We start from the raw sequence: 11,208 nt of genomic DNA on the forward strand, positions 1-11,208 counted from the left end.
TTTTTAAAAATTTCTGAAACGCTCCGAACATGTGTGGAGTATTAATCAAATTGAATCAACTAAAATGTATTTTATACTTAACATTAATTTTAAATTTAAAAGGAAAAAGAAAAGAAAAACAAATTGTACAAAAATTGGTTCAGTGCAATTCATTAATTAAAATTACGCATATTACATTCATGTTCGCCTTTTCTTTTGGTTTATATTTCCTATCGTTTCCACCGGATGCATCCACGATCGTACGACGAAGCAGCAAATTTTCGGAGGCGTGGATAGCATTCAAAAATTGTTACTGCAGATTTGGATAGAGGTCTTGTGAAACGTGGAGAAATCACTTTTCCGGAACATGTTTGTACCTACAGTTACCCAATTATATTATGACTACGGTTGTGGGATTCATTCCTTTTACATCCTACACACTTCCCACATTCAATTGAACCAACGAATTCAATTTCATTTTTGATTTTGTCGATAGGCACCATTGACATACAAGTGGTTAGTTCTCATTATCTGCTTGTGGTGGCACCATATACTTCGCGTGTCCAAGCAGTTAAAGAAGTACTAGGTAGCGTCAATCAAAATTCTGAAAGAACAGGTTAGATCGCATCTGATTTGATCGCAAAGGCAGTAAGCAATTTAGAAGGTTTTTTGTGTGCATTATATGTATTTTACATGCTACATGCGTCGAAAACGGTACTTTTCATGTTTCACGCACTAATTTCGACTTCCAAAGCATGCAAAAACCACTCGGGATAAAAAGATGAAATGTCTCGTTTTCGCGTGTTTATTGACCCTCGGATCAACAAAATTTACACGAAAACCATACTTTTCATCTTTTTATCACAAGTCATGTAAAATACTAATGCTTTTCTGATCTTTCAAACATGAGAAGGAAATTCGTGTGAAATGGGAGAAAAACGCTAATGAAATACATGTAGAATGAATGTAACGAATTACATGAAGAAAACCAACAAAACCGTTAAAAACGTATGTTGATTGTTGAGTTTAAATTGGACAAAATAGCAAAATTCTAATCATAAGATGTTGTGCAACCAAATGACGATCGGCTGTACCTCCACCGTTTTTGATATCCGCCTTCTTGGTACATGACATATGCAAGATTCTTTTCATAACATTTTCATTGTTCATTTGTCAACAGATTGCGAAGTGACATTTCAGTTATTTTTAAGCTTTTCGTGATATCGCAAAAACTGCAGGTTATTTCATTATCTTTGGGAACACGGGTTCTCCAATTCAAATGAGTGATAGATCGTTGGATTCATCTTTGAATTCTAGAGAAGTCACATCTTAAATTTTTTCGATTAATTTTGTTTGTTTTCGGTGCAAAGTGTTTAAAAGTCAGAGGGTCCCGCGAACAGTTTTTCGGTAATTACTCAAGAAATAATTATTTAAAATCATTGTTATGCTGTACTAATGTCGGTCTTGGAAAGACGTACTACAGGTGGAGTGCATGCACTGGTTGGTGCTAAACTGTTTTTTCAGAATTTTGATTGACGCTACCTAGTACTTCTTTAACTGCTTGGACACGCAAAGTATATGGTGCCACCACAAGCAGATAATGAGAACTAACCACTTGTATGTCAATGGTGCCAATCGACAAAATCAAAAATGAAATTGAATTCGTTGGTTCAATTGAATGTGGAAAGTGTGTAGGATGTAAAAGGAATGAATCCCACAATCCCATAGTCATAATATAATTGAGTACCTGTAAAATTCAGAAAGATCAAGGAATGAAAGCTGAAATTTTTCCCACCTCGATAACTTCGAAGGTATGTATTGGCGATGACAGAGACATTAAAATTGGTGATACTGTCATTGAATGAGTCGACAGGCAAACTGATGAAACGCAATACAGGCGAGCCGAGAAGTTTACATTTTTTGCTGCAGCGTATATCTATCGCCATTCAGAGGGGCAATGCTATGAGTATCCGCGGTACTTTTGGTGATAGAAGTGATACAAATGTTTTCATGTGATAACCCAGTTCTTCTATGTGATATTTTTAAATGTTCGTTTTAAGTTTATTAATTGTATTGGTACTTGAGTCGACAGTTATGCGTTTCTACCAAATTGAAGTTGGGTCTCGACAACCAAGTCTTGCATGGGCTGCGTTCGGAAAACTCAGGCTAATTTTCAAAAGCAAAATGAACAATAGTCTGAAACGTAAAGTGTTCGATACGTGTGTCTTTCCCGTGCTCACACATGGAGCGGCACAAAGAGCCATTGAACGGAGTGTGCTTGGAATTACGCTCAGAGATGGAATGACAAATCAATGGAACCGACAGCAAACAAAAGTCGTTGATCATGAACTGGAGACCACCTAAAACATGACCTAGAGATAGACGACCAGAGAGATGGAATAATGGTATAGAGAGAATTGCAGTCACAGAATGGCAACAAGGGGCAACAAATCGTTCGGAATGGAAGAAAATTGGGCCTACGTTCAGCAGTGGATAGAAACAGGCTGAAAATAGGAGAAGAAGAAGAAGAGATGTATTCTACAACTTTGGTCAGAAAGGAGCGGTTCAGTAAGGATAAAAGACTTGCAACTCCTGGGTTATCATCCTGCAGCTGAAAACAGGCTGGGAAGTTGGAAGTCACATAAAATGTTGCTATTTCAGGTATTTCTTATTCGAACAACATTCCAGGGGTCAAATAGAATTCTAGGATTTTGAGCACTTTTGACTCAAATGGTAATGTAACTGATGTGTACTTGCACCTCTTACTTGTAAACATTTATAAACACTCATATAGTAGGATGACAATTTTCTCCCAATATCAAAATAATTTTTAAGTTTGCTGTCCTGTGTCCTTGTGCTTTTTGTTAGCGAATAAGAGGTTTCCAGCTCGAGCCGCGATATTTCAACGCTAGTTAGGAAAATATTTATTTCAACGAGTCTCGAGAATGTTTTACAAAATTGCAAATTTGACCCTCCTAATTCTACGTTTCGTTAAAATCGTGTTAAGTGACCTTAATCGATTGCATAACTTTTAATCTAAGTTTCACTCATAGTCACAGACCTGTTATTATCGAAGTAGTTCATCAGGTTCAAAGCAATATAACGCAAGCTGTCTTTACAAATAGTGAAATCAGTCAAAAACACTCAAAAGAGTAAAAGTGACGCAAGTCCCTGTGCATACTTCCAAAACAACTGATATCGCTGGATGTGACGCATTCTGCGCTTGTACGCAAAAACTGTAACAGGAAAAATTTGAGCAAACAAATTCTAGAAACAAAATTTTACCAAAAAAAATTACCAAAAATTTGAAAAATTTTAAAAATTTTAAAAAAATTTAAAAATTTAAAAAAAATTAAAAAAATTTGAAAAATTTAAAAAATTTTGAAAAATTTAAAAAAATTTAAAAGATTTTGAAAAATTTTAAAAATTTTCGAATTTTAAAAAATTTTGAAAAAATTTAAAAATTTTGAAAATTTTAAAAAATTTGGAAAATTTTGAAAAATTTAAAAAAATTTGAAAAATTTTGAAAAAGTTAAAAAAATTTTTGAAAAATTTAAAAAATTCTAAAGGGCATAGCAGGGTTAGCATGTAAAAAGTGCCCCCAAAGGAACTAAAGCATATGATACATCATTCGAAAGGTCTTGGCCTAGAACTACTTTTAGTGTAGTATCAAACTCCATAATGGAGTTATAGAGGAGTTATTGACGAAAATTTGAATTTTGTTTTTATTTATTTCTCTCTAGTGTGTTGACGTAAAACTCTGTAACAATTCTCAAAAAATGTCTGTAGGAAGGGTAACATCTGAGATTTTTATCAGATTTTTTGGACCCCTATTTAAGGGTGAAAAAATGCAGAGAAAAATTCTGCGATTTTTTTTCGTACGTTGGAGGTACAGAACTAACTCGGTATTTTGACCATTGATTGGTCTTATGGACATGTATTTTGCATAATTTTTTCAGATTTTTCAAAATGGTGGAACATATTCAATTTTTCGAAACAATTTTGGAGTGAATTTTTTAACCTAAAGGAGGTGTCCAAAAATTCTGCAAATAATCACAGATGTTACTCTCCATACAGACATTTTTTGAGAATTTTTTCAGAATTTTAAGTTACAGCCAACGGGAGATATAAATTATGGATAAAACTCACCCTCATACCCAAAAACTCATTCCTAGCGTGCTTTTAAGGGCTGATATTCTACCAAAAACCCCGTTTTGTTAAGTCCAGTCAAGTTGCCGATCATATCTGATAATAATCTGCAGTTTTATGGAATTTTCTTTTTCGGTCGTATCGCCGACGCATTTTCCACAGGTAAAAATACACCCCTAACATGACCGAAAAAGAAAATTCCATAAAACTGCAGATTATTATCAGATATGATCGGCAACTTGACTGGACTTAACAAAACGGGGTTTTTGGTAGAATATCAGCCCTTAAAAGCACGCTAGGAATGAGTTTTTGGGTATGAGGGTGAGTTTTGTCCATAATTTATATCTACCGTTGGCTGTAACTTAAAATTCTGAAAAAATTCTCAAAAAATGTCTGTATGGAGAGTAACATCTGTGATTATTTGCAGAATTTTTGGACACCTCCTTTAGGTTAAAAAATTCACTCCAAAATTGTTTCGAAAAATTGAATATGTTCCACCATTTTGAAAAATCTGAAAAAATTATGCAAAATACATGTCCATAAGACCAATCAATGGTCAAAATACCGAGTTAGTTCTGTACCTCCAACGTACGAAAAAAAATCGCAGAATTTTTCTCTGCATTTTTTCACCCTTAAATAGGGGTCCAAAAAATCTGATAAAAATCTCAGATGTTACCCTTCCTACAGACATTTTTTGAGAATTGTTACAGATTTTTACGTCAACACACTAGAGAGAAATAAATGAAAAACAAAATTCACATTTTCGTCAATAACTCCTCTATAACTCCATTATGGAGTTTGATACTACACTAAAAGTAGTTCTAGGCCAAGACCTTTCGAATGATGTATCATATGCTTTAGTTCCTTTGGGGGCACTTTTTACATGCTAACCCTGCTATGCCCATTTAGGAAAAAAAAATTGAGGCGAGCAGAGCTTACCAAAAGCGAACAAATTTGTTCTACCATACCCATCCACACACACACACTTAAAGGTGTTCTTATATGGGGCTTATATGGGAACTTCGAGGAGCCCTGCCCTAGCTTCGTTTAAAGTACTGAAATTGACCAAAATGTATGGAAATGGGGCTTCTTGGAAGATTTTTTGCGTGGCCAAATTTTAAGCTGCAAGAACGTGTGATAGCTCGTTGAACTCGTACGGACGCCTAGTTTTTTTTAATGGTAATTTGGAGTCATTTGTCTTTGAATTGTAGAACTTCAATATTTGCTGTATATATGGTTCTGCAGTCTACGACAAAAAAAAATTTTTGAAATTTTTTCTAGTAATAGGACCTGCGTCACGGGCGCTATGCTAACGCGCGCCCATGATTAAACAATCGGAATCTTTGCCAACGGCACAGCTCACTCATACGATTTGTCAAGCAATTATAACATTTCGGTCAGACGTTAGAACAGATAGAAAAGTTGCACTTTATAGCTGCTAATCGCTGTTATGATTCGAAATAACGGTTGATGCTCTATTTCGATCCTACATCTTTGGCCACCATCTGATCCAATTGATATATCACTCACAAATTACGCACGGATGAGGGAAGTTCGCGGGTAGAATAGCCGGTAGAATCAAACGTATCGTGATAACTTATAAATTTCTCAATTGATGAGAATTTATTTATGAATCGGGTTTCAGCTCACTCTTTATAAGTTCTTCAAAAATATATTCGAAGTGATCGAAATTGTAGTACATACAGTGGTGTCGTTCGTAATGCATCTGAAAAGTTTAATTTTTTATTTAACTCTGATCGGTAAGTTTTCAATTGTGAACAATTGCTTATCAAATTATGAGCGATATTTTCGATTCAGTTTTATCGAAACAGAGCTCTCAACAAGATTACGATGATAGTACTGTGGAAGACAGTGACGAGGAGCTACCAATCACTCCAAAACCTGTAGTAAGAAAAGGGGAAATATCCGAAAAGTCTACGATTTACGAAACAACGAAAATATCAGCAGACAAAGGTAGTGATGTCGTGCTGGAATGTTCACCGGAATATGGAAAACAAGTAGAAAATCTAAGCCATTCGAAACCATAAACCGATTATTTCAATTTTTACAATTTAAGGCTAAATGGTTAGTTCAACCTACTTATGGACTTTCCATCACTACTACATCAGATGGAATATCGTCACTTTCGATTTTAAATGTAGCGCATGATCATACGTACGAGTGCCGACGGTCTGATAATATTGTGCGACGCTTTGTGCTGACTGTAAATGGTAAAACTTCTGAACGATCACAATTATTGAGTTACTTTATTAATCAAAAAGTGGTTTATGCAACAGTCTCTTACATGACTGGAGATACAAAAATGAAAAGTTCAGTTTTCGTGTGCATTTTGTTGATCCGTGACGAAGCCGAGAACAATAGACTCACGAAAACGTGACTTCTTATTTTTATCCGGAGCTATGCCTTCTGTGAAGTGAGAGGTTAATATTTTTTGTTTCAACTGTAGGTCCATATGCGACCATTGTAAGTCATTCTGATTTCGTTCGAAATGGGACCAACGTTCCTTTTTCGTGCGTGGTACGATCACTTCTCCCTGTAACCTCTGCTTACTTGCAAGTTAATGGTGTATTCACGACCGAAAAATACGTTGCCAATTGGGAGAGCAAAAGACGAATTTGTGCGAATAATGACTACAACCGGACCGATTGCTTTGAGGAAACAACATTCCAATTTATTGTTTATGTAACAGCCAATGGATTTTATACTTGCGGGAATGAAGAAGTGGAATCGATTGGTCATACTGTGGAAGTTATAGAAAATGGTATAAGATTGATGTAACTCTCAACTCTGGAATCGATCAGATTGTTTTCCCTTTAAAGAACCGATAATTTATGAGGCTACGAAAATATGTTCTCTAAGCTACGTCCAACAGAAGATAGTTCAATTCGCTATCGAAGCATTAGAAAAACATGGTCTTACGCATGTGAGTTTGTGCCTTCCGTTTTTAAACTGCAAATATATCGTTCGTTGCATTAAATTACAGGATGCAGCGACTGATGTTCGTGAAAAATGCATGGATGCATTCAAGCGATCTAATGCATGGAACTGCATTATGGGAAAAGATAACTTCAAACATTCGTTGTCTCCAGATATTAACGGGGACGAATATGCTTCGTTTAAATTTTCACTTGGATCGATATTCTTTGCTGTATTTCGAACAAATAAATAGGTCAAATAGTTGCTAAATACAGGCCGAACGTCGTAAGAATAAAATATCTTTTGGATTTAAATGGTTTACAATAAAAAATGAATAAACAAATCGCACAGATTTTCCATTAAAGCCGATGGAGTGTTCAACACAAATGAAAAATTATTGTCCATTCACATGGTGTGAGAAAATCCGAACACATTCGGTACGGGTCTCTTTGCCACCATCTCACAGCTCACCATAAAATGGTTGTATTTAACTGCTCAATCAAATTTTGATTTTCTGTTCAAAGGAGAACGTTTCCAATTTTTATTTTGTTCTTTCAATTGCATTGATTGAGGATAATCCGACACATTTTGTCGAAAAAGAGTTGGTGTTTTGTCAAATGAGTTTAAAATTTCAATTTAAGTTCAATTGTCGTTCATTGTAATTGGGGCAACATTAAATGGATTAATTCATTGTTGTGTGTGCCACAGTGTGGTTCCAATACTCGAATCGAAATGATTTTTTTTCTCTTTTGTTTAACCATTTTCAATAGAAAATAAACAAAAAATTTTGTTGATTGTTCTGGATATGAAAATCATCAATGAACATTGAACATTGGTCTAATACAAATAACCCTAATAACGACCTATTGAGAAGCATGATTTTAGCCTCTGGACTGAGGATCCCAGAAAGATTCTTAGTTCGGACATTCGAGTGATCCTTTCTCTAATGTCCGCACTACGTATCTTTCTCGGATCTTCAGTTTTTAGCCCCGTACGAAGTACAAAGGGGCTTATAGGATAACGATGCCGTGTGTAATTGATGGAATTCGAAGCAGACGGTAAGGGCAAAGTGTTTGCCTATGTTCATAGATGACGAATCTGCAATAAAAATTTTGTCTGTCCGTCTGTCCGTCTGTCACGTCGATATCTTGAGTAAATCAAATCCGATTTCAAAAATTTTTTTTTCCCTGAAAGATAGTCGAAATAGTGAGGCTAAGTTCGAAGATGGGCATATTCGGGTCGGCCCTTCGTGAGTTAGGGCCACCTAAGTGATTTAAGGTCTTTTGGTGATATTTATGGCAAAATAAACGATGGAAATGTAAATGACACGGCAAATGATAGGTATTGTCAATACCAATCCAGGAAAAAAAAGTTTTTTAAAATCGGGTGTGTGGACCGTGAGTTAGGGCCTTAGAAGTGAAAAGCTACTAGGGCCCTATGTGTATTTTACATATAACTCGAGCAAATTTCATCCGTTTTTCGTAATTTTTGTTTCATTTGAAAGATAATCGAACACCGAATAGAATGTTGTTGAAAAAAGAATTAAATTTGGGTCCTTGGACTAAGGCCGCTACTAGGGCCCTATGCGTATTTTACATATAACTCGAGCAAATTTCATCCGTTTTTCGTAATTTTTGTGTCATTTGGAAGGTAATCAAAGGCCGAATAGAATGTTGTTGAAAAAAAAATTAAATTTGGGTCCTCGGACTAAGGCCGCTACTAGGGCCCTATGTGTATTTTACATATAACTCGAGCAAATTTCATCCGTTTTCCGTATTTTTTGTTTCATTTGAAAGGTAATCAAAGGCCGAATAGAATGTAGTTGAAAAAAAAAAAAAATTTGGATCCTCGGACTGAGGCCGATACTAGGCCCTATGTGTATTTATACTCAATAAATTAAAATTTTAGGGCGATTTGAAATTTTTGTTTTATTTGAAAGGAAAGTCGTACGGGGCTTCATAATTGCGCTGTGCGCAATTTCTAAGATGTACACATTACATAATAATTTTACTTTAACTACTTTAACCGGCGCATAGGCTTACGGTCAAAGTAGGGTGACAGACGCACTAGGGTCACGTACGCAATAGATATACGGGTTTGTACGGGGCTCAGTCGCAGCAAACGCTCCGACTGTTCTGATGGCTCGTTTAGTCTTAAATCATGCTTCTTAATAGATCGTCATTAGTGGAACCTCACCTTTGTGGTCTTTTATAGTAAAATGAATTGTTGAACGAATGATGTGATAGGCTAAAGTTGGGTCCACTAAAATATACCTCATTTTTTGAAACATGTCACCTTTTAATTGTAGATAGATAGATTTCGTCAGTTTGAGCCGACCATTTCTGATCGATGCACACAGATCTTGAGATCCTTTGTGCTACCCAGTCATCATTAAAATCTTTTAGAAACCATTTTCAGGACCTCCTCTCCACTCACAAACTTTTCTCGACCTAAATCGCAAGCTCCATACCAGAACCTGCAGTCGGGTGTCGAACCCAATCCAGGTATTCTACGCATTCGTAGAATCGTTAAAATTCCACTGCTTGTGCCTCGACTTACACAGAACGAGGTACCATGTATCATCCCTTCTCTGCAGCTAGCTATCAGTTACAGCAAAGACATAGCCGTTGAGTGGGATGAAAGCTAGGCAGCAGTACCGATACAATTGTCTTCACGTAAACCGATATCAATACAAATTCGACTGGTTCACCACGTACATCTTTTAATTGTAAGTAATACATCAAGTTTCATAGCATTACAAAAATGCCTAAAGCATTTAAAGAGTTGCTGAATCCGGTTCTACCATAGGAACCAAATAAGTAATCGCCCAAAACCACTTACAGTGGAGGTGTGACGCAAGTCCTGTTATCCACTTCCAAAAGAACTGATATCGGTGTAGGTGACGCTTACAGATTCGACACGCAAAAAGGTATGCGTCACAAATGACAGCTGATGAGGAAAGTACGCGAAAGTTTTATCAACAAAAATCTTACCAGAAAAATTTTAGAAAGAAAATTATAATAAAAAAGTTTGCGTCACAAGTGGCAGATGTTGAGGAAGGAACATTTTTATAATTGTGAAATATATTCCTTTAAAGAATGGAATTCAAACGGAAGAAAGCCGAATCATCTGCCACTTGTGACGCAAACTTTTTTTGTTATAATTTTCTTCCTAAAATTTTTCTGGTAAGATTTTTGTTGATAAAACTTTCGCGTACTTTCCTCATCAGCTGTCATTTGTGACGCATACCTTTTTGCGTGTCGAATCTGTAAGCGTCACCTACACCGATATCAGTTCTTTTGGAAGTGGATAACAGGACTTGCGTCACACCTCCACTGTAAGTGGTTTTGGGCGATATCAGCTCTTTTGTAAGTTTAGATTTTTTAGAATTTGGTCACAGATAATAGACAATCATATTGTGCAGTTTTAACGAAAATATTCTTCTTACAAAACTGTACAACTTTCTCTTTGATCTGAAACTTCCAGCTTTCATTTGACGAAAATAAAAATTTTGACGAAAATAAAAATTTTGACGAAAATAAAAATTTTGACGAAAATAAAAATTTTGACGAAATTCGAAAATTTTGACGGAATTTGAAAATTTGACGAAAATTAAAACTTTGATAAAAATCGAAAATTTGACTAAAATCGAAAAATTGACGCGCTTAAAACGCTCATAGCTCCCAAATAAGGGACTTTTTAGTGAAACCATGAAACACGTATCGACTAGAATCTAAAACTCTATAACTTTGTCTTCTACACGAGGTTTCTATCTGCCGTATTTTCCGAGTTATGGATGACATAGCTCGCAATTAAAACGCTCCTAGCTCCCAAATAGACGACCTTTTAGGAAAACCATGTAACACGTGTCGAATGAAATCTGAAACTCTATAAATTTGTCTTTTAAACGAACTTTCTATCTGCCATATTTTCCGAGTTATAGGTCCCATAGCTCAATAGATTAACACGCTCATAGCTCCGAAATTATAAGCTTTTATAAAAATTCCTTCAAATTAGTTTCTTAGAATTACGTCCTTAACATACCCTGAAAATTTCAGCCAAATCCACCGATAAATTAAAAAGTTTCGCCGTAACAGAGTAACAGAGGAACAAAGGTTGGTAAAATTCATCAATTTCAAAATG

General features: G+C 35.7%; 1 protein-coding gene and 1 long non-coding RNA gene across 2 annotated transcripts; both read left to right on the forward strand.

Moving 5' to 3' along the window:
- Nucleotides 1–3,709: 3,709 nt before the first annotated feature.
- On the forward strand, nucleotides 3,710–4,592 carry LOC119072773. The gene is made up of 2 exons (XR_005086920.1): nucleotides 3,710–3,773; nucleotides 4,449–4,592. It is a non-coding gene; the product is annotated as an uncharacterized LOC119072773 (long non-coding RNA).
- Nucleotides 4,593–5,524: 932 nt separating this feature from the next.
- On the forward strand, nucleotides 5,525–7,402 carry LOC119072756. Its single transcript, XM_037178045.1, has 7 exons — nucleotides 5,525–5,712; nucleotides 5,774–5,888; nucleotides 5,947–6,146; nucleotides 6,206–6,359; nucleotides 6,596–6,910; nucleotides 6,969–7,072; nucleotides 7,133–7,402. Exons 2-7 carry the CDS (start codon nucleotides 5,849–5,851, stop codon nucleotides 7,316–7,318), a joined length of 999 nt encoding a protein of 332 aa, XP_037033940.1. The 5' UTR covers nucleotides 5,525–5,712; nucleotides 5,774–5,848; the 3' UTR covers nucleotides 7,319–7,402.
- The last annotated feature ends 3,806 nt before the right edge of the window (nucleotides 7,403–11,208 follow it).

Source organism: Bradysia coprophila (genome assembly GCF_014529535.1).
Source record: "Bradysia coprophila strain Holo2 chromosome IV unlocalized genomic scaffold, BU_Bcop_v1 contig_84, whole genome shotgun sequence".
Lineage (NCBI taxonomy): Eukaryota > Metazoa > Arthropoda > Insecta > Diptera > Sciaridae > Bradysia > Bradysia coprophila.